General features: G+C 45.1%; 1 protein-coding gene and 1 non-coding gene across 2 annotated transcripts in view; both read left to right on the top strand.

Annotated features, from left to right (window-relative positions):
- HSPA9 (heat shock protein family A (Hsp70) member 9) overlaps positions 1-20,801 on the top strand; it is a 39,035-nt gene extending 18,234 nt beyond the window's left edge. Inside the window, exons 8-17 of the mRNA XM_054036926.1 lie at positions 621-783; positions 1,575-1,667; positions 4,270-4,479; positions 7,452-7,679; positions 8,998-9,102; positions 10,206-10,323; positions 14,452-14,546; positions 17,068-17,160; positions 18,966-19,106; positions 20,090-20,801. Coding sequence (XP_053892901.1) covers positions 621-783; positions 1,575-1,667; positions 4,270-4,479; positions 7,452-7,679; positions 8,998-9,102; positions 10,206-10,323; positions 14,452-14,546; positions 17,068-17,160; positions 18,966-19,106; positions 20,090-20,152 — 1,309 coding nt within the window. The 3' untranslated portion in view covers positions 20,153-20,801. The remainder of the gene's footprint in view (positions 1-620; positions 784-1,574; positions 1,668-4,269; positions 4,480-7,451; positions 7,680-8,997; positions 9,103-10,205; positions 10,324-14,451; positions 14,547-17,067; positions 17,161-18,965; positions 19,107-20,089) is intronic.
- Positions 8,562-8,632, top strand: LOC128842632 (small nucleolar RNA SNORD63). Its single transcript, XR_008446057.1, has one exon. It is a non-coding gene; the product is annotated as a small nucleolar RNA SNORD63 (small nucleolar RNA).
- Positions 20,802-23,981: the final 3,180 nt, after the last annotated feature.

The following is a 23,981-nucleotide window of genomic DNA, read 5'->3' as shown; positions in this document are numbered from 1 at the left end:
TCCTTTTTAATAAAAATGTTAAGGCTGGTTTAACTGCAATATCCAGTTCCAGTCTTTCTACTTTGGTCAGTGGTTGGCACAGAGCATTGGTGAGTATGATGTTCTCCTGGAGAAGCCTTCCCTAGTAAGGCATGTAATAGCAATGACCGAAGTTATGTAATGGCACAATAGTGCAGTCCATATGCACCCAGAACTTTCATTTGAAGTCAGGAATTCCAGATGTGCATGGAATGGGCCTATTATGTCAGCTTGGTAACTCTCTCTTTTTAGAGAAGGCTTTTTCAGGGGAAAACTTAGTATTCAGCAGTTCTCCAGGAGATGAAAGAATTGAATAGTGCAGTAAACCAGGTGCTGAAATTACGTAATGGGCGTGATCCTGCATTCCTTGTGTACCACAAACTCTCACTTTAAATAGGAGTCAGATGTCTTCAAATGGGGACTTTTAGTGTGTAAGGAATGCAGGATCAGGCCCACTATCAGCCTTCACCTTTGTAGACAATAGCCTATGAATGCAATGTAAAGGTTCACATGACTATCTGCACCCCTGTCTCATGAGTTTGAAAGTGTTCAAGCCAAAAGACTGTCTTTAAAGGGTGTATTCTCTCTGTTTTCTGTCTTAGTATTGCAGTCTATGACTTGGGTGGTGGCACTTTTGATATTTCTATTTTGGAAATTCAGAAGGGAGTCTTTGAGGTGAAATCTACCAATGGTGACACTTTCTTGGGTGGTGAAGATTTTGACCAGGCCTTGCTGCAGCATATTGTCAAGGAATTCAAGAGAGAGGTAAATGAGATCTGTTTGCACAGTTAACATGCCATGTGTAATTTTGATAGTGTTACTAAGAATGCTTTGAAAACCAGTTCTCGAAGCTAGGGACTCTCAAATTACCTTAGAAGGATGAGGATCCTCTTCTGTATTGATATGTTTTGAGTTTTAGTTGACCATTGCCCTACACTTTTAGCATTTAGGTTATTAAAATGACTTGAGCTGCTCTTTAGTAATCTGCCTCTTATTTGGCTAAAAACAAATACAAATTAAAGAGCGGACATCTCACGGGAGTCTAGGTCAAACAGAATAGCAAGACTTCTGCTCTTCTGTTCCTTTGACACTGTCTCTATGGGGTTGTCCTACAGATAATTAACCCCCTTTCATATTACAAGGGAAATTGGCCACATAAATCCACTAGTGCTGCATGATGCTACTGCCTAGTAGATGGCGCACAAGGGTGGCAGCTGGGAAATTGTGCAATCTAATCATAACTCAGTCATTTGATCCAGTGTTACCTTCAGCAAGGCACAGCGTCTGCCCCAATTCTTCTAATTGTTAATGGATATATCACTACAAAACTACTTCACGTGGTGGTTAGGGCTAATGTATGTAAAATACTAAATACTTGTATTTATTGTTATGGTTACAAGTGTGGGGGATAAGCAGACAAAGGACTAGGACCCAAATTCTAATTTTTGCAGATGTCTTTGTGGAACGGGGGTGGCCTACAGCAAATGACAGCTGCAGGCTAATGGGTGTTTGGAGATTGGCAGGTTTTTTGTTAACACACATTTCTTACTGGTTAGACGGGCATTGACCTGACTAAAGACAACATGGCTCTTCAGAGAGTGAGAGAAGCATCGGAAAAAGCCAAGTGTGAGCTCTCTTCATCTGTGCAGGTGAGATGACTGGATAATAAAGTGCATTAGTAGGCCACTTTGATATGTCACTTTGCACATTTTACTTTGCACACAGCCAAATGTGAAGACAGCGATTTCGGTTGATAAAACAAACTTGAGTATGTGCAAAGGACATCATTCTGTGGGGAAATGCTTTGACAAGCTAGTATTGGTATTAACAATCTGAGAAAATTGAACATCTGTTAGGTGATGCAAGGTAATTGCTTGAGGCTTAGAACAACAGTGGCGGTTTCTACCTCCTGGATAGGAATATTAATCCTGTTAGCTTTGACCACAAAAGATGTCCCCTCTCTCTCCTGTAGGAATATCTGACCTTGTTCTTAAGTCTGCATGCTACTTATTCCAGAACTCTAGAGGGCATCAAGGAATTGAATTGCTGATAATCCTGCTTCTGGTACATTGTGGCTTTACTTCTAGCAATTCAAAATCTTGTCGTTTTAAATGTAACCACTGACTGAACTACTTATTTGCATAATGACAAGAAAATAATCTGTTTAAAAAAAAAACCTACTTTTAAAAGTGGCACACAAGGGGATTAGTCACTAGACACTGAGAGCAGATTCCAAGGATCATATCTCCCACCCTCTGCTTCACACATCAGATGCTTCCAGACCCCCCCTCTTTATCCGCTGCTAACGTTGAACCATTTTTCATCGAAGGGAGCAGTCTCACTTAGATGTTGTTGAAGTCAACTAGACAGTGTCTGAGTTTGTCTTCATTCTGTTTCCAATTTCCAGGATTTGACTAGTGTTAAGAACTGTTATTTCTGGGTGGGAGTTTTCTTTGGCAAAGTGGGGAGATCACAGGAAGCATGGTCTTTAGGCCAGTCACAATGGATAAATAGTTCTGACAAGGGCATAACAGATTCTGGTTTGCTAGCTCACCGGAGAGAGAACATACGCTGTTAGAAAATACACTCCATTCTGCCAGGAAATTCTTCTGTACTGCACCAGTAAGAGTTAAATAAGCAAGAGCCTTCAGGAAAATCTTTGATATGACTTTAGTGTCTCTTTTCTATTTAAGAGGAGAGAGCGTGGCTTTAGTCTATAACAGGGGTCGGCAACCTTTCAGAAGTGGTGTGCCGAGTCTTCATTTAATCACCCTAATTTAAAGTTTCACGTGCCAGTTATACATTTTAACATTTTTAGAAGGTCTCTTTCTATAAGTCTATAATATATAACTAAACTATTGTTGTATGTAAAATAAATAAGGTTTTTTAAATGTTTAAGAAGCTTCATTTAAATTAAATTAAAATGCAGAGCCCCCTGGTCCAGTGGCCAGGACCCAGGCAGTGTGAGTGCCATTGAAAATCAGCTTGGTGCCGCAGCCCTGGCCTATAACAAGGGACCTGTTCTGATTTTGCAAACTTACTCCATCGAGTGATTGTGTGCGTGAGCATGTGTGTTGAGGCATTAATGTTTTGCAGTGATTTGTGGTGTCATTATGACTCAGCACTTTTGCCATTATTTTGCCATGCCTTCAAATTAGTGCAGTGAACTTATAAGCAGGGACACTGGATTTTAAACCTCTTGCATAAATAGTTGGAGAAAATGAGCATTCTAAATTGTAATACCTGGTGCTTAATTTTAAATGGAAATCATTGTTTAAAATATTCAATTGGCTTTGCTCTCAAGCATAAATATTATAAAATAGAGATTTTGTTTGTTTTTTTGAGAAAACAGTTTGTTATTGCTGAATATGTTTAACCCCGGTGAAGTAGGCTGTCTTGTGTTTTAAAAAACAAAACAAAAAAAGAAAGGGTATTTGGTGAATTTTTCTATACTCTCTTAACAGCAAATACGCATGTGCTCTCTCTATGGGGTTTTGTCACTTTCTTCTACTTGGATTTTTTTTTTTTTAACCTCTGATGTGAAGATCTTGATGAAAAACATTGGCTGTAATAAGGGGCTAGTGGTTTCTAGACTGCCATTCCTGTGTGTTTACACATGTTGGTTACAGCAAACAATTCACAACTCTGCAAAGTTACTGTGAACAGGGCCTGACTCAGCTTTATGAAATTAAAATAAGGTAAATGTACAGAAAAGTTGCACCACTGAAGAAATTGGGAAGAATACATGGGATTTGTCTTAACCATGGAGGATCTGTGGTTGCACTTAATGTTAAGTTTCTGTTTAGATGTCGTTTATAATGAGTTAATGATTGATATTTTAATAAATGGTTAATCAGTTGTTAGATTTTTAAAGTCTATTGGGTCAATGGATTGCCTATAGCCATGGTTCTAAACATCTAACATAAGCAGATCATGTCTGTAACCTGCTTATAATATTAATAATTTATCCTTTATAAGCTATTTATAACTGGAACCTGAATATAAAATGTGACCAGCCTCCTTAAACTGAGGCGATAGGGGATGGAGTAAAGATGTACAGAAATCTTAAAATATATGTGAACTTTTTTTTTTTTTTTTTTCAAAAGATTCTTAAAGGGATTCTTACAGAAACCTGTTGGCTTCATCTGTAGGTGATCAGTTGTCACAATTCAATACATAATACTGAAAGCCACATATAGTTGCTTGTCTTGATTTCCTGCTTCTGATAACCAGTAAATTCTTGTTTTTCAGACGGACATTAACTTGCCCTACCTTACTATGGATGCTTCTGGACCAAAGCACTTGAACATGAAGCTTAGTCGTTCCCAGTTTGAGGGGATAGTAGCAGATCTGATCAGGAGGACAGTAGCACCTTGCCAAAAAGCCATGCAGGATGCTGAAGTCAGCAAAAGTGACATTGGTGAAGTCATCCTGGTTGGTGGCATGAGCAGAATGCCTAAGGTATGGCATGTTCCCCTGTGACACACCACTTAACGCCTTTGTCCAAGGATTGAGTCACTTTTATTTGTGTTTCACAAAAGCATTTTAAAGGGGACCTAAGTCCTAATTCCAGAAACTTTGGAGATGCTGTAGGTGAAAGGCTGTCTATATAGTCAGCAGGATGAGTGGGGAGGGGGGACAGGATCAGGCATGCCTGCTCATGTGAGTAGAACAATTGCCACTCCCTGCTTGGGTTGGTGTTTGATCCAGGGGCCTGCCTGGAGGATACTGTTGACGGGATTACCCTTTCCAAGACCAGTGAGAGTTGGCAGGTATTACAAATTTCTGTTCCTGGCTCCTGCTGCCTGATGTGGACTGAACGTAAGCAGTGCTGTTGAGATTTAAGAACTTAAGACTTTTTCTCTCTAGCCTGGGAGAGCAGCTTGTGGGTCACTATGCTGTTGCCAGACTTGTGACCTATGTGGAATTCACCCCCTCTTGTCAACTTAGCTTTGCCATCTAGGGATCTTGTAGGTTCACTGTTCTGGCTATCGGCAAAGCCATTCTGTCACCTGCCGCTAATGCATAATTGGGTACGTGTTTGCTCCCTGGCGTGAGCAGGTTTCACTGGCCTTATTCTCTTAGCACAGGCTACCTAGATATACCTATGGTGATAAGCACCAGCAGGTGACTTAGACTTGCTTTGCAGACATGCAGAGTCTTGAACATTAGGACCTGCCTGCTGTTGATTTAGTGTTCTCAGATTCCAGGCTCCAAAAAGAACTGTTCAGCTTCCCTGAAGTCAGTGGGAAACATGCTTGTGCAAGGGTGTCCTTAAGAACGTGGACTATGCTGCTACTTAGAGGTCTCTTAGGGTGCGTCTACACAGGGGAGGGGAAAAAAAAGACCCATGGCAGTGAGTATCAGAGCCCAGACCAACTCACATGGGCTTGTGCTGCAGGGCTAAAAATAGCAGTGTAGAGACTCAGTCTGGAGCCCAGGCCCTGAAACCCAGTGGATGGCGGGGAGATCTCAGAGACCAGGCTCCAACCCAAGGCCAAATGTCTACACTGCTATTTTTAGCCCTGCAGCACCAGCCCAAGTCAGTTCACCTTTGCTCTAAGACTCACTGCCATGGGTTTGTTTCCCTCAGTTATTCTCTCCCAGTCTGTGGAGAACAGTAAAGACTGCTTTACTCAGTAGGTGCTGTGGTACTCTTCAGATGTTATCATTATCTTACTGTGACTGACAGCCATCCAGGATCCAGAGTACACTGCTGAGGAGGGTCTGCCTGGGAGTGATTACTTCAAAGTGATGTCTACACAGCTGCTTTCAGAGCACTAGCAGGAGCCCCACTAACCCAAGTCTGTTGACGAGGGCTGGGAGGCTGCTCCTGCAGGTGCTCGAATGCTGTGTAGACATACTGTGAGGTTTGCAGGACAGAAGTCACTAAAAGCTGCTGTCCTGGCCAAAATCCAGTGATTACATCCCCCCCTTGCTAAGGTCCCTGCAGTTTAAACTGGGTACAATATTTTTCTTGCCGTCTGTCTGAGTCTTATGTAGTGTTACACACTGTGGCTTCATTGCCATGGTGGGGGAAGCCCTTCCTGAAGTACTGAGAATCCTTTGGGGGTGGAAGACACTACTTAAATATCAGTATCCTATTTATACCTTTCTAGCACCATGTGGCCTTGCAAGGTTACATAACGCTTCCCTGACTACTCTCCCTCAGAGCTTTAACTGCAGGCTGAGTTGAGCACAGGCATACCGAAACCTGCACCTGTGTATTGCACACAGTAATGTAGCTTTCTCCCTCCACACCACTGCTGGGGTGAAATTTGACATTACTTGGAACTGCTCTCACACAGACAATGCTCCGGGAAATGTCAGGTCTGTGATCAGAACTAATGCTTCCCCTTGCACTGTAAAACATGCCCCCTAGGGGGAAGATTTCCAGTTAATTATGTGGTCTTCCTTTATGTACAAGGGAGTGTTCACGGGCAGATGAACTGGAGCAGTGCTCACAGCTCCCCAGGAGCACAGTGTTCGCCTGTGCAGAACATGGCTGCTCCACTAATGCAGCTTGGGCTGCAGAGGAGTTGTGAGCATCAGCTAAAATCTCAGTGGTGGAAGTGGGCCCCTTGGAGTGGAATTGAAAGCCATGTAGAGTATTTCAAACACCCAGCTGAGTTCCTATCCTGATACTTCAGCCATGGATCTTCATCAGCATATTGTTCTGAAAAGGTGGAGAGCAAAGTATCTACTGAAACACCACAGTAAATAAGGGTCTGGAGATATTGTTGCCTTTCATATGGCTTCATTTATTCTTTAATATACTAAATGAGATGAGGTGTGCCCCCTCCTTTCTGTGGATTTTCTAACCTGTCCCACGGTTCTGTGCTTACTATTGCATTTCAGTCCCTAGAGCTGGGCCCAGCTCTGGGGAGAACAAGCCTGGAATGTGCTGACTTGTGCCCAGCTGGGATAAGTGATCTCCGTTCTGCTTGAGCAGGTTGTTGCTGCGTTATTGCTGAGTGTGGTGAGCTAGGGGTCAGTGTAGGTGGGAGTGTTTGAACTCTGGGGAGCTAGAGTTCTTCATCCCCTTCCTTGGGTGACTCACTGCTGGCTCACTGGGTTGGAAACAGTACTCCAGAGGAGGGGACTGGCTGTCTTTTGGCCTCCGAGATGATGTAGGTGTAGGGCAAATATGGGTACACCTGAATCCACTCAAATGGGTGCTATGAGGAGCAAATTGAGGGATGGGGGGAGTAGGAGCCAGTCATGGGCCTGAAGCTTAATCTTATCTGCCACTGGATGGCAGAAGTAGTAGGGGTGTGGGGAAGGGAACGGCAAAAGTGACAGCTGGTTGGAGGACAGATAATGAGGGGTTCCTTTCTCATACATATTTTCACTATACCATGGGATGGACTGTGGCAGCCAGGCTGTGATAGCAGGAGTTCCCTACACATGGGCTGTGTTCTGTACTCATTCAGGTGCAGCAGACTGTGCAGGATCTGTTTGGCCGTTCTCCTAGCAAAGCAGTTAATCCAGATGAAGCTGTTGCTATTGGTGCCGCTATTCAAGGTGGTGTGTTAGCTGGTGATGTCACCGATGTGCTGCTGCTGGACGTGACTCCTTTGTCCCTGGGAATCGAGACGCTGGGAGGTGTCTTCACTAAGCTCATCAACAGGAACACGACGATTCCAACCAAGAAGAGCCAGGTGAGGGTTAAACATCTTGGTAAGTGTCTGCTTCTGATGGCGTTCCTGGGCTGTTGTCTTAGGGGACAGCACAATTGGAGGCGTTGGGTGCCCCATGTTCTATTTCTGCCCTGTCCCTGTATTTAAGTCCCATGGGGACACTGTGATAAGTGTACTTTTTTTCCCCCCATCCATGTTGCCCAGGAGGGTCGAAGTCATGCCACTCAGTGCTTTCCTCATGGCCCAGCAGACTGAAACTGAACAGCTAGACAGTTCACTCTGCTGCTTGTGGCAGCATGACTGGAGGAGCACTGTGTGCAGAGATAGCAGCATGGGCGTGATCCTAGGGTTGGGGAGGGAGAAGGTGGGACACCCAACGTGGGGAATAGGTATAGGGCATTTGGAATTGAACACACAGTGAAGATCCAGCTTGCTTAATAGTGGTCATGTGGTAGCATTTTTGGGCTCAGGACTAAGAAGAGTTCTCACTGCAGCAAGGGCTGGGAACCCTGTTAAGGCAGCCCTCTGCCCGAGAGAGAGAGAGAGAGAGAGAGAGAGAGAGAGAGAGGATATGCCTTGTGTTGCTCTCTAGCAACCATCCAAGGCTGAGGGCTTCTTCAGCTGGCTAATGAGGGTCCCTGCAATGGGCAGCCATTGGGGAGGAGAGCAGGGGATCCCAGAAGAGTCTCTTCTCCTTTTCATCCCCAAAAACCTAGATAGAATTCCAAGTGGAAGGAGAGGCTGAAATCCAACACAAAATGAGGCAGATTAGTGAGTAACTTTTCTTTGTCGGGGCGGAGGTAGATTTCAACCCAATAAACTCAACTTCCCTCCCCCCTCTTTAGAAGCATGTGGTGAGAAATCCCTTGAGCTTTTGTCTTGGGACAGAACTGGGCTGTGTCTGTGCTATGATGTTACTATCAACACATCATTCTGAAGAGAACTGGTGCGGAGACTTAATATAACTGAGCACCATGCACGGCCAAAACGACCTTTGGTGGTCTGGAGTCCTAGAGAATGCTCTTCCCCCTATCTTGCAGGGATACTGAAAAGATTGGGCTCCAGCGCTAGTTTCCTTGTTCCCCTCTGACTCCCAGACAAACATTTTGACTGCCTGTTGAAATCTTGCCCTGGTGCCTGCCAATCTTTATCTTTTTGCCTTAAAATCTTTACTGTATTAAAAGGCTTGTGAGGCATGGAGGGTTAATACACATTTAAAGTAGTTCTTTATCCCTTCAGCCTAACTTCCTAGTTTTCATGCTGTTCCCTGTCTTTGTGTAGTAAGTAGCTCAATTCAGGGGTTGTAAGCTGTCAAATATTCTTTCTCCCCCTTCTACAGGTGTTTTCTACAGCAGCTGATGGGCAGACTCAAGTGGAGATTAAAGTATGCCAGGGTGAGAGAGAGATGGCTTCTGACAACAAGCTTCTTGGCCAGTTCACTTTGGTATGTTTGCACTAAATATTCATGACCTTAAACTACCTTAACTCACTAAGTTCCAAGCCTCCTCCCATTTTGTTTGACCCCCCCCCCCCCCATTCTCTTGAAAGTGGGGACTTTCACAGAAGCCATTTGATTTTACCTACCCCACAAATGTAAAGCACAAAGTGATCCAGGCTTGTAAATCAGTAGGCCTTACTGTCAGCCTGCCTTCAGTAGCCATACGATCTTAGAGGGATTGATGATTTTTGTACCCATGGAACTAGGATGTTGGAGCCTGTTGCCAAATATAACTCACTACTTAGATCCCATGTTGCTCCTCAGTTGTCCCTGAGGCAGCCAGTAGCTGGCCAATCACCCCCTCCCTTCAAGTCCCTTTGGAGCAGCCTAGACTGTGTTAGACAGCAGTTACCATGCTCAAGGGGTGATTGTGTATAGGACGTAGCTGCTGCAGTTCAGAGTGGCTGATTAGTTGACTCTCTTCATAAGTAATCAGCCTGTACAGGTATTTGTCCTCCTGATCCGTATGGACACTTGTGATTTAATTTCAAAAGCAGTCATGTTGTATAGGGATGTACTGTTTCGGGGCCGCCTCAAGCTTATACGGATTCTTAAGAGGCCTCTTCCTGCTTGACAACTCTATCCAGTTGCTGGAAGGAGCCCTCCAGTAAGGCAGGACTTTGCCTTTCCTGAAGCATGGTGAATATGTCACTATTTAAATAGGGTAGCCTCAAGCAGGGCCTGGCTCTCCCTAGAATAGACCCAAGTAATTAACTAAAGGAAATTGAACTTGCTACCATGCATGGGAGGGGGAAAGTGACTTACTGGCATTAAGTTGTAAAACAGCTTTTGCTCTTCTCGTGACATTTATGGCAGCTTCCCTAGCTTCTGGGTAGAAGTCTGCTGCTGCATTAAATTAGGTCTGTCCCATTAAGTCTGTCAGATACCACTAATTTGCCACAAATTCTGACAAGCATATCCTGGGATCTGCTTTGAGATTGTTTTAGTTGAATTGGCAGTTCACCAAGATCATATGCATAACACTGAAGGCTTGTACACCAAGCCCACATCTGTTGGGGAACTAATGGCTAAGCACTTCTGGTTTCCAGGTTGGAATTCCTCCAGCTCCACGGGGCGTGCCCCAGATTGAGGTCACATTCGACATTGATGCTAATGGAATTGTTCACGTTTCAGCAAAGGATAAAGGGACGGGACGTGAACAGCAAAGTAAGTGCAGCTATCATTGGATCCCTTATAGTGAAGGGAAGGAAATGTATGGAATTATGCTTGGCTACTCTGTATGAACCTCTGAGTGTATGAACCCCAGTAGCGTGCTAGATGTCTCAAACTAGATGTGATCCCTGCCCTCCAAAAAGCTTACAGTCTAGAGTCAGACATGGCACAGCAGGTGAAGGTGATAGGCAGACAAATGGAGGGAAGGGGAGAGGTAGGACAAGTTGTATTTGAAAAGTTATCCAGGAGGCGTGGTATCAGCTCCAGTGTGTTAAACCTTGAGCACCAGGGATGGAATGTTGATGGCCATATCCAGCCACCAGATCGTTTTATTTGGCCTGCCAGTAGGCAGCAGAGATGTAGCCACAGGTGAGCCACAGTCAACCCAGCTGGCCCCCAGCCCACTCAGATCTGAGCACCAGGCACTGTGCTTAAAGTAAGGGGGAGTCACGGGATACAGGGCAAACGGAGCCCAGGACTGGGAACAGGCACCCACACACCAGGTTGCAGTGCCACCTAATGGCCCAAGCACCTCTCCATCACAGAAGCAGGGGTGGGGCTCCACCCCTTACCACCAGTGGGGAGGCATATCTAGAGCTGGGGTTGTAATGGTAGAGCCCTTCCCAGCTGCTGTGAGGGGCATTGGGACCTGGACTGGTTCTCCCCCCAGACTCTGCCTCCCCCAGGGACGCAGACTCCACCCATGTGCCAGGCTCCCCATCAGCTCTGGTCTCCAGCTCTGGTTGCGTTCTCCGTACTGGCAGAGGTGTGCCCTGCCCCTGCTGCTGTTGGCTCTCAACTCTCAAACAGCCAGCCAGTGGGAGGCAGTAATGAACTGGGTGGCATTGGGCACAGTCGGAGCATGTTGTGATTGGGGAGTGGAGCAGTATGAGGCAGTGGTGGTGGCTTCAGTAAAAAACTGCACCCTTCAGTAACCTGGCTCGTTCATTAACTTTTATTTCTGCATGGACCACCAAAGGGTTTTAGTGGCTGTTGTGACCCTCAGCTACTACCTTACAGTTGCCCAGCTTACATTTAAAATGAGCCTTGTACATGAGCAGCCCTTGTTGAGACTCATCGCTGGTGGGAAATAGGACCAGCTTTTAAATCCTCACTTCAGCAGATGAAGTTGCATTGAAAGCAGCCTGACTGTCTTTCACTCTGTGAAATGCAGTGATGTAGGCAGAAGAGAAGTCCCCTCATAGTGATAAATGAGCAGCTGTAGGTCATGCCCCCATGTACCTCCAAGAAGCAGAGCTACCTACCCACAGTGGCACTTGGGGCAGGGACTGTTCTGTTCTTCCTTTGGTTGGGGAGAAGGGAGGGGGCTGAGCAGGGAGGTAGGTGACTGGGAACCCTGGACTAGGTAGGAGCTCATTTTCACTTGTCTGCTGTGCTCCTTGGCACACTGTCCATCTGAGAAACTAGTGTCATATGCCAATAGTCCTAGCAGCTTATTGTCTAGTCATGGGACAGCATCAGTGTGCCAAGTCCTATTAGGGGGAGGAGGTTAATTAGCAAGACACCTGGCCAATACCAAGCACCCTGGCATGAAGAGTGCATCTGATCAGACAAGCACAGTACTAAGAATGTACTTTATTCCTAGCTACTCTGCCACAAGAATTTTAAAACCCAGGTGCTTAAGGCAGATTCCCCTGATAACCAGCTGATTCTGGTAGCCTAGAAACATCATCTTTTAACTGCAGGGAGTTTGGGGAGCTGAAGTTGTTGTCACTATGTTTACTTAATAACACAATCAAATATTAGAGGCAATATTGCCTCCACAATTACTGTTGTAACCATGAAGCACTGTTTAGAGCCCTATAACTTTGGCTTGGAAAACTTCTTTAGCCTGGATTGCTGGATTTCTACAAAGCTTGAAGAAAAATTGTCATTATTTGACACTTATTTTCCTATCATGATAATTTGTTGACTTCCAATTTTTTCTGCTTCATTCAAAAATGGTGGGTTATAGCTGAAGAAAACATAATTAGAAACTTGGTTTAATGATCTTGGTGAATATTTTTGGGTTCAGTCCTGTTGCTGCTGTTGACGACACAAAAAACACCTTATCAACACCAAATTAATTTGGAGCAGAAGCATGCACTGTTTGTCGCCTTGTATTAGCTGGTTGCAGGTGTTCAACAGATATTCTTCTAGATTAGTATAGATAACGCCCCTTGGATATGGGGGACCACGTTCTCGTCCCAGCCCTTAGTGATCTGTAGCGAATAACAAAGGTTGCAACCATGATCCCATTGTAAACCTCTGGCTTGTTTATCCCCTGTCTAAGTTTGAAATAGACTCGTGCTATTAGGTTTTTAGGGTTTAGGCTCACTGTCACCTAGAATACTCTGTGAAAAATTAAGTGCTTACTGAGATGACCTAAAATTGGTTCCCTTCCTGAAGTATTGTAAGATGTCCAATGACATCTGTCCCTTGCTTTCCAATGAAATTGCATTACGCCACCCCACTTGAAATGTAGATTGTGATATTGGCTCAAACAAGGCAGTTTTCACAGGGCAGCGTAGGAAAAAATAAGTTGCCTTTATTTGAAAGCTAGTTACAGCTCTATCACTGAAGGAAATGGAGGGAGAGCATGGCTGGAAACAAACTTGAAGCCAGGTTCTGAATTGCTCTGGGCTGCTCTCCAAAAGTGAAAGGAAACTCCATGACCTGATAAAAAGGCTCCTCCTGCATTCTGAGCCAAAATGCCTCCTTGGCCTGAGGGCCTTATACACAGGCTCACTTTCCATGTGGAGTAACTGAAGAACAGTGTGAAGTGACTTGCAGATGGTTACAAAGGAAGTATCTAGCACAGCTGGGGAACAGAGCCTTTATCTGAGTTGCCATTCTACCAAGCCTCTCCAAGTGCAGTTCTGTCCTTGTACTTGTACTTTCTAGTAGGTCTCCTTAGATAGGTACATTAACTAGAATAAGACAGACTACTAGCAACTTTGTGAGAAACTGCAGCCGTTCAGCATTGTTACTTTGAAGATGTACAAGGGTTGTTCTCTGAGCCCAAAAGTTGAATGCTCGCATGAGAGCAGAGAAGTGGTAAATGCGGCACTAGGAATGAATGTCATTGGGGATTGGCACTCTTCTCTTATCAGATCTTAGTTTATACTAAGCACTCTCTTAAGGCAGTGGTTTTCAAACTGTGTGTCGCAACCCAGAACTGCATCGCAGAATGGAAGGGACTGGGTCACGATGGTTCTGGTCAACCCCGCCGAGTGGGCTGTTAAGTCCTGTCAGCAGTGCTGCCCGGCTGAGGCAGGCTGTTCCGACACCGCACTGTGCCCCGGAAGCACCAGCAGCAGGTCTAGCTCCTAGGCAGGGGGGCCACGGGGCTCCGAGCACTGCCCCCGCCCCTAGCACTGGCTCCGCTCTCCCATTGGCCAGGAACCGGCCAATGGGAGCTGGTGGGGGGTGCTGTGAGCGAGAGCCACTTGCGCATGCCTCCGCCTAGGAGCAAGACGTGCTGCTGGTCGCTTCCGGGGCATAGCATGGTCCATGGTGCCAGGACAGGCGGAAAGTCTGCCTTGTTTGAGCCACGCCCCAACCCCTTCCTCAGCCCCCCCAAACCCAGAGCCCCTTCCTGCACTCCAAACTCCTCATCCCCTGCCCCACCCCAGAGCCTGCATCCCCAGCACAGTGCCCTGATCTTTTCCTGCACCCCAACCTCCTACCCTGGCCCTGAGCCCTCCCAAACTCAGAGCCTCCTCCTGCACCCCAAACCCCTTACCCCCAGTCCCACCCCAGAGCCCTAACTCCCTCCCTCACCCCGGCCCCAGCCCAGAGCCCCCTCCCAAGCCCCTCATCCCCCAGCTCCTTTGGCTCACAGGCATCAACAATTTTCTTCAACTGGGTCACCAGAAATTTTTTTTGAAAACCACTGCTCTATGGTGTCACTATTGCACTGGCTCAAATACATGCCTTGTGCTAGCGGCTCATTAGTACAAGGAAACGATCCCTGGCAACATAAACTAGTTGGTGTGGCTGGAGCATTAATATAGGAGCGCTCTCTTTGAAAGGGCATGATTATTTCGATCTCTGCTGTAGGGGAAGAGATTAAAATGCAAAGCAGATTTTTTTAATACTGTACTTTATTTTCTAACACAGTCGTGATCCAGTCTTCTGGTGGCCTCAGCAAAGATGATATTGAGAACATGGTGAAGAATGCAGAGAAATATGCAGAGGAAGATAGGCGAAGAAAGGTAACTTGATGGTGGTTGTTGTGGTCTCATCTAATGGGTTACTAGTTTACCAGTCAGAAAATCTCCATTCCATGTTCTGAAACTGCACTCTACTCAGAGGACTTCTGGCTTGACATACAAGGGCCAGATTAAGAGATCATAGGTCATTGTACTCAAGCCAATGTTTGCATGTGCAATGACTGCAATTGCATGTGCAAATGGGTTTTTAGATGCCTAGATAACCACTTGTCCCCCTATTACCAGATTTCTACATGCAGTTGGCTTTAACTGCAAGAAAATATAGGCATATAAATACCCAGCTCGTTAACCTCTGTTCAATAGCTGACCTTACATTTACAAACCAAGTATTTTAAAATTCTTCTCTAAAGAATTAAAGGGACATGGTTGTGTTATAAATAGACAAATTTCCCTACCTGTTACTAATATGTGAATGGAACTTTTAAAATCTAGTTGAATCTACTTTTCACCACGGATGCTGTTGAATGTTTACATTTAATTCATCTTGGATATTGAAGCTAGACCTACCACTTTCACTTCCAGTTTCTCATGGAGCAGTGCAATGCTGTGTCATTAGGTGCAAATACAGCAGGGAGCTGTTTAAACTGTTTTCACTGAACTCATTGAAATAAGTTTTTTGTAAATTCTACAAAACCAAAATGTTGGTCCTAACCCCCATGACACACTCCCCTTCAATGGGCAATTGCAGTGCGCATGTTAAAAGCCTGGTCTCCAGCATCTTGGGTGTCAGGTCTCATCTGAGTCTTGGTATTTATGCCTTCCATGCGCATGAGAGCACCATTCCCTCAGGGAATATCTGGCCAGAGTCCACATCGACTTAGTCAAAAAGGAGTGATGCTTTCTGCACTCAAGTGATCCAATCTATAATATTAATAAGGTTAATGGTTGGGACTAATGATTTAATGAGAGTAAACTATAATGAATTGCACTACTAAATATAGAACATTGATTTAAGCAGATGTTACTGTAGGATATGGCACTAGCATATGCTTACAGACTGCAGAAATTGACACTAGATGCTTTACACTGCTCTCATCTCTACAGAACTAGTGATCTTGTTTTGACAACACTTTTAAATCTCTGATCCTCAGAAGGGTGAAGTTCTGGTATAGACCAAAGGGTAGAATATTGGAGTAGCTTTCTGTGAAAGGAGCTGAGTTTTCTTAAGAGGAGTTGTAGCTTTTTCTTCTCTGCTTAATACCTCTGTTGAAACCCTGAGATTCTTGACCCCTTGGCGTTTGGAAGTTACATGTGCAAAATACACACTTGAGGTGCTAGCTACTTGCATAACTGTCTGTTTTCATGTATTATCTGTTGGGCAGACTTTGTAGATATATAGGTCTTTTGTAGAGTGTTCTGAACATTCCCACCCCATCTTTGTCTTGTCACTGTTTGTGTTCCTAACCCATTGAACTAGTGTTGGTGGTTTCAAGTGCCCAGATGACAATCGTGAAATGGGGGAGATACACCCCTCCACAGATTGGGTGCATGACAGACAGCAGTACAAGTTTTCCTGTGCTGACTGCTACATGCTTAAACTGTGATCTGGAGTGACTCACTCATGGATGAGGGTAGTTCATTCCCCGGTTCCCATTTTTAACTCTTGGCCTCTGTAGAGTGTACTAGCTCAGGTGCCTGGGGTGGTGGTGGTTTCAGATTAGGTGCTGTGAAGTTTGAACCACTGACAAGGATCAGTAGAAAATAAAGGAGGGTTGTTTTTTTTTTTTTTTTTTTTTTTTTTTTTGCCAACAACTCCATTGCACCTCACCCTTCTGAGGACCACATTATTCTTGTGGGGCATTCTTCCAAATGGGTGGAACATCCAGCCCTGCTCTGTTTGAGACTGCCATCAGTGCGATAGTTCATGGTACCACATGGATTAACGCACTTGAGCAATGGGCCACATGGTTCATCTGCCTGTAGTAAGGCAGTACTGCAGGAGGCCCCATGCTGGTTATCTTTGCAACCAAGAAAGCTGCTCGGGATTTGCATTTCTTTGCAAAAATAATTTAAATATTGCAGAAAGCATGGGAGATGCCAAAAATCTGAAGGACCCCCAAATTCACAGAATGCACGATGTTCCACACTGCTCCTAGTACCCTGTCGGGTCTGAAAGCTGAGGCTCCAGGTGTCTTGCCCAAAATACTGAAACAAAAACTATATTTCCTTCCTTGTTGGTGTTACTGGCACATGGGACAATCCATGTGCAGTAAATGCCATGTGCTTGGCCTCGCCATCTGGGAACGCACCTGGGAATTTCCCAGGGGTATGAGGGTTGAGATGGCTCACTTGGATTTCCAAACACAGATTCACCTGTAAGTGACTTGTTTGTTTCCTTACCGTGTGGGGAGGAAGTTGGTTAAGTCTTGTCTGAGTTCTCTCCATTGCCATTCCGCTAAGCCATCCAGTTCTGTGCCACTCACGTCTGTTTACACTGTAACTGAGTTGTGTAGATCTGAATGTTATATGGCATAGACCCTTACCCAGTTGTCAATTTGCCCAGGAACGTGTCGAAGCTGTGAACATGGCAGAAGGGATTATCCATGATACAGAATCCAAGATGGAGGAGTTTAAGGATCAGCTGCCAGCAGATGAGGTGGGTATTTTCTGATGCCTTTGTTAAAGGAGCCAGAGTTCCCTACGCCTCTCGGGTGAAGCATTGGTTAGCATGTAACCTCTCCGGGATTCTTAATTGTTTAAAATAGCATGTGGCTGAAACTTGCTAGAGAAGCCAACTTCCAGAATACATGAAGAATTCTTAACAGTGGAAGGCAGGCACAGTCCTTGGTTGCTTTTTGTCCCATTTGGATGGTGGAAGTGATTGGCTATGTGGGAGGACATTTTATTGTAGCAGAGAATTTATTTCATACCCTGAGTCGCAAGTCTTAGTAAGGTGTAGGTGGCCTATGAAGATGTTTAATGTGAAAGGTTTTTCAGTTAACCATACCCTTGATTTAACTCCATAGAAACATTTGCAATGGCTGATTTCAGAGGGAATTTTTTTCTTCAAAGACACTGAATGTATGAAACCAGTTTTCTTTGTCTGTAAGTTAATAAGATTAAGTGAAGGCTTCCATTCTGTCCTGAGTGTCTCAGAACAGTGGGTGAACTTGCAAGTACAATACCCAGGAACTTGGGAGCAGCTTAAATGGTTTTAACATAGTTTCCTTCCTTTACCTGGAGTGAGTCAGATGCTTAGTGTTAGAGGGGTTTTAATACTGTTCAGTGACTGCTTCATCTCTGCATTATTCTTCATTTCAAAAGCTATGTTTAAAACTGAGTTCACAAGCTGCAAAAGTATTAAAGCATCCACTTCAAACAAGTAATTTGGGGTTTAGGAAGGGCCAAGGCTGGAGATTCTTGGCAAGTACCCTTAGATTAGCTTAGATAAAGATTCAGTGGCTTTACCCAGATCACTGTTGGGCTTTTTTTAAAAAAAAAACATGGGTGTGGACACACCAGGTCCTCGTGTAGCCCAGTGAGAGGGTAAAACTTGTTCTCTGGCCTAGCAGGGGCTGGGAAGACAAGAGACTACATACTTAGCCTCTGAAGGGAAGTTGTATGGGAAAAATGTCTAACCCCATCATTGCTTTGTGGGAGACCAGAGGGGCAGTGTTAATGAGCCCTGGAAGAAGTGTGGCCTGCTTGGAGCAGGGAAATCTGTTATACAAGGCTTCAAGAACATAGTATTCCTTCCAACCTGTGGGCCTAAAAGTAAAGGACTGGCAGTGCTTGCCCACGTTCTGCCTCTAGACCTGGCTGAGTGAGTGTCCCACGCCCTCGCAGCTCTGTCAGTGCAGCTGTCCTACAGTAACCTCATATCGCCAATCCTGCCCTCTTGAGCGCACTCCCAGTCTGACAGAGAAGTGCCAGATTGTGTGGAGGGTTTGACAGATGGCAGCAGGGACTGGGATGAGACCATATTGCTTTTGTTTGCATCCCCACTCCTCCCACACACAACAAAGGGAGGAAACTCTTTGGGGCTTCGTGCATTGAACACTCTGCTTTGTGGCTCTTTCTGGTGGAGTTTTAAAGACGGGTAGATGAAGAGCAGCTTTTTCTGCTCCCGTTGATTCTGTGGTGACAATAGGTCACTAGAGGTATCAGTGAGGCCAGCTCTCAGCCAAAGGGGGCAGTTCGGTCTCTGGCCCTTTTAAGTCCTTGGCTTCTCTGCTGAGACTGCAAACAAGGTGACCAGTTAGTGCCAGCTGTGGTGTATTCAGTGATGTGGATACATGCCCATTGGGAACTGGACAAGCTACTAGGCACTGCAGATGTTTAATTTGAGACTTAAGTCCACTCCTTTTGGCAAGAGCTGAGAGGGGGCTGTAGAAGTGAAGGGCAGGGCTCAGTTTTAATGAACTAAGTGCAATGTAACTATTGTTTGTAACTTGTTTACAGTGCAACAAACTGAGGGAAGAGATTGCTAAAATGAGAGAGCTGCTGGCTCGTAAAGATGCGGAAACAGGAGAAAACATCAGACAGGCAGCATCCAGCCTACAGCAGGCGTCCCTCAAACTCTTTGAAATGGCATACAAAAAGGTGGGTGTGCAGGGCTTGTGGATTACACTGGTGCTTGTACAGGGAGAGGGGGCTGGTCTGAATGAAGCCTTAGAGGATTGTCCATGCCTGGGTAGCTTGAAGCCACAGGTCAACTCCCCTAAATAGCAGCTGTTGCACTAGTGACATCTTCTCTGGCACAACGTCTTGGGCTGTCCAGCCAATCATGGAAGTTCTGAAGTCTGATCCTCAATATTATGCAGCATTTTGTTTGTGCTGCTGATGTGTCCCACCGATTACATATCACTTTTTTTTTAATACCTTGTAGAAACAGTCATTACAAAGCTCTTGATTGGTGACAAGCAATACTGGAGACTGTTTTTGTACATCAAGATAAATGTGCATCAGGCAAACCTCCTAGCAGAAGTATGAATGTAGATCTTTCAGTGAGCGTAGAAAGGGTACCGTGTCCAGATGTTCAAATGCAGTTATTAAAAACCATTAAAATGATGGCCACATGCGTCTGACGAAGTGGGTATTCACCCACGAAAGCTTAAGCTCCAATAGGTCTGTTAGTCTATAAGGTGCCACAGGACTCTTTGTCTCTTTTTACAGATCCAGACTAACATGGCTACCTCTCTGATAATTAAAATGATGGTAAATGTTGTTTAAATTTCTGTGCATAATCACTGACTGCTAGAGACTCATCATGGACTTCCTGACTGCTCTGTCTAAAATGGTCAGCTAGGGCCAGATTGTTAACGGTATTTGGGCCCTAATGAGATTTTCGGATGCACTGAGGTGCCTAACTCCCATTGGTTTCAGTGGGTGTTAGGTGCCTAGGTGCTTTCGAAATTCCCACTAGGCGCCTAAATACCTTCAATAATCTAGCCTTTAGGCTTTGTCTTTCAATGTCAGAAGAGTCTTGTGATCAGTCTAGAAGAAACCTGGGCAGCTGCTTCCAAGCTATCAGGATATCTCTGTGGGAGTAGCGTACTGTAACTAACAGATGGTGTCTTTCACAGATGGCGTCGGAGAGAGAGGGGTCTGGTGGAAGCTCTGGGGACCAGAAGGAAGAGAAACAGTAGAATGTCACTCTTGCGCAGAGACTGCAGCAGGAAGAGGGTGAAAATTCTGAAGCTTGGGAGCGAAGGGACCTTCCTGAGCAGAAATGGGCAGAATTCAGTCTTACTGTGTTTTTGCAGTATTCTATATATAATTTCTTTAATGTATAAATTTAGTGTTGTGTCCACTAGATGATTCATCATTTCATGAAAGTTAATTCATGCTAGACAAAGTTCTAAATATTCAGCCCTATGGTATTTTCAACTGAGCGCCCAGGGGATTCACTCCTCATTTACTCCTAACATTTAACGAAGTGGTATACTACATTTGTTTAAAGGTTCGAAACCATGTCACAAATTCTGGGGTGGGAATGGGAGTCGTGATGTATCCTCTTTGTGGAGCCAAGTGCCTGTGAACTGATTTGTAACAGGTCCTGGGTTCAGCAGTTGCAGGGCCAGCTACATTGCTAGAGACTGTTAAATCTGCAGCTAGCTTAGTATTCTTGGACTGAAGGAGAATGGATTACTTTCATTTGGCTGTAACTTGATTCCTTTTAAATAAGGCCACATTGAAGTTACATGCATTGCTTGTCTAAGCTTTCTGCTCGATACCATGTCTGTTCTCTGCGTATGGTAAAACAACTTCCCTGATAATAAAATTGTTCTTCTTGGATCTATTCTGGATTTTTTTAATAAAAATGGAAAAGCATCCAATTTTTCTTGAGTTTTTGGCTAGTTGCAGCCTGGTGAGGTGGCATTTGTTGGTAGACCCACTTCTGGCACAAAGAATATGAGCAAATTGGAAACCTGAATGCCATATGTTTTTGAAGTAAACTAGCTTCATTAATGCTTTAGTCCTAGTTACATTCAGAAAGGTTCTTCCTGCTTTTCTCTTACTTAGTGCTTGCATGCTCTTCTTGGAACATAGGAATTGTCCTGCTTGGAGCCAGGCATCACTGGCTCCAGAAGAAATTGTGCGTTATGGGGCTTTTTGCACTTACAGAAGTTTCTTCCAGGCAGTCAGTTGGCCACTGCTATGAGGAATGAGGGTTTATACCCATCATTACTACGCTTCTAACACAAACTTAATTAAATGTGACCAGTTGTCCATATAAATGTCTCCTCGTCTGGGCTAGATGCAGTTCTGGGAATTGTACAAAGAATGGAGGACACTTCATAGAAACTGGACTTTTGACCAAGTGTCAGTAGATAAAGGCTTCTCCATTACCTCACTTTGCACTAAGTATGAACAGGCAAGACAGTGTATCAACTGCCTCCTGACTATTACAGTCTGTGCAAATTAATACTTTAACTCACCCAAAGTAAGGATTACCATCCCAGTCTCTCCACTCCCAAATGTCTTCCTTCCCCTTTCCCAAGCGCCCAGCAGTGATTTCACTTCTGTGGTAAGTCTAAACCCTACTCTCATCCCAATTGCAAAACCCTCCCATTCCCTGTCGCCTCCAATATCTGTCAATACTGACCCCAACAAGCATCTTGTCTTGATGATCTTCCCCTAAAATTGCTCTCTGCTCTGCATTTGAGCCTGAGCTTTCACTCCTTAAACTTCGTGCTCTCTCAGCTGTAGATTTCAGATTAAAGTATCCTCCATCCCTTGCTGCTAGCCCCCCTTCTGCCCCACAAACCAAGATTGTTTTTCCTCTACTAACAGCAAAGCCTGCTCACTCAGCTACTCCACTTCTGAGCTGCTGCTCCTATCTTCCCAAGTCCACGTGCTGCCAGTTTCCAGCAGGGAACTTTGGCACTGTTGGGTGAGTCAGTGTGAGCTGTCAGGTCAGCCACTTACTTTCATCTCCAAGTGGGCTCATGTAAAAGCCTATACAGGTTTTAGAAGATTCCTCTTGAGCGGAATTGAGAACATGCCTACTCTATTAAATCTATTCAAAGAGGGGCTTTGTAAAACTCTTGGGTCATCTGTGTGGAAAGGCAGACATTAATAGCCCCCACCAAATAGATCTGATCTACAGGTTCTACCTCTTGCCTGAAATAGTCTAATGATGACACCTATGTTTGAGCTGAACACCCTGGGCTGGAACATATTAAAGGCCCCGTTCTAATTAGTGAAAAGGAAATACATTTGTACTTGCTGTGCTGTTTCAAAAGTGTGCTTGGAAAATAAACGGCTTGAACAGGAGCCCTTGGCACAAGGCCCGTACAGAGGCTAACATGATGTTGTACCAAGGTATACAGTGGTGCCCCTATGATCAGAGGTTGATCTGGTGTTGAACAGCTTCATCAGTGATCCAAAAGTGTTGGGGGGTTGGGCTAAACAGGGCTCTAGAAGTATCAAAGGGCATGCAAATTCCAGGGAGGACAGAGAGAGGCCTAGAGGTGAAAAAGATGGGCATCAAAGAATGAAATGAGTTTGAACTTGGAAAAGTGTAAGCTGAGAGACCTGGGAGAAAGCTAATCAAACCACATAGTTAATGGGGAGAGGCCAGAAATGCGTCACTGCAGAAAGAGAGGCACAGTAGTTGGCATCACAGCTTTGAGCCAGGAATTTCCAGAGCAGACTCAGGATTGTCATGGGGCAGGGGAGTGATCACAGGTGGAGGAATGTTGCTGATAGCAGCGGCAGCTCCAGGCACCAGTGCTCCAAGCGCGTGCCTGGGGCGGCAAGCCACGGGGGCACCCTGCCAGTCACTCTGAGGGCAGCAGGCAGGCTGCCTTCAGCGGCGTGCTTGCGGGAGGTCCTGCAGATTCAGCAGCAATTCAGCGGTGGGTACACCGAATCCGCAGGACCAGTGGACCTCCCGCAGGCGCGACACCGAAGGCAGCCTGCCTGCTGTGCTTGGGGTGGCAAAAAAGCTAGAGCCACTCCTGCTGGTAGTGATGCAAAAGGGGTGTCTCTCTTGCAAACTGGCTGCTCTTTGATCTGAGTGAATTTTGTGGCAGTGAAAGTTGCTGCTGTGATACTCCTTGTGTCTGATTTTTCTGGTGGCTTCAGTTGGGTATTTGTTTCTATCCTGGGATGAGGGTAATCAGTCTACTGGAGACTTAAGGGCCTTTCTGTTTAAGGGTCTCAGGTACTGTAACTTATAGGCTTTACTTTGGCAAAGCAGCCCACAGGGATGGGGAGGTTTGGTCTCCATGGCCCATTCAGACATTGGCAATACCAACGGTCCTAACAGCGATAGAAATTTCTGTAATGTGGACACTTCTCTGCTTAAGAGCTAGACCGAAACCCCCAACTCATGTCACGGGCTAGGTTTGGATTTTATAAACCCAGAGGCTATAAGCTTTTTGACACAATCTGCCTTGACTGATCTTCAAGGGCTATTGTGCTGCAACTTTTCCAGGTTTCCTTCTAGAATCAGTAATCACCTGGTGTAAAAAGGACTGTGGGTAAGAAAGGGTTGGACTTCCTCAGAAACTCAGCACACAGCTACATGGGCAAATGTCTGGCTGTGGAAGCGTGTGCACAAAATTATCCACTTTGGAGTGGCACTTGCTGTAATTGCATATGCAATTTAGACATGCAGGTGTGCATGCATTTCGCACATCCATCTGTATGCTTAACATTTCCACAATGTGGTACTAGATCATGGTCCTGTATGCAGTATGGTAGGCACTGCTTAATAGTGTATCTCCTGATGAGAACAATCTCCTTTACAAACCTAGATTACATACCAATGTGACCACCTAGTTGGTTTTCCCCACAGTTTGTTGGCCTCATCAAAAGGGATTCTCCAACTAAAGTTACTGATTGTCTGGAAAAGAATCATAGAATATGAGGGTTGGAAGGGACCTCAGGAGGTCATCTAGTCCAACCCCCTGCTCAAAGGACCAATCCCCAACTAAATCATCCCAGCCAGGGCTTTGTCAAGCCTGA

The sequence above is a fragment of the Malaclemys terrapin genome, chromosome 8 (assembly GCF_027887155.1).
Source record: "Malaclemys terrapin pileata isolate rMalTer1 chromosome 8, rMalTer1.hap1, whole genome shotgun sequence".
NCBI classification, from domain to species: Eukaryota; Metazoa; Chordata; order Testudines; family Emydidae; genus Malaclemys; species Malaclemys terrapin.
Note: the sequence above shows the minus strand (reverse complement) of the source record. Positions and strands in the feature narration are given on the sequence as shown.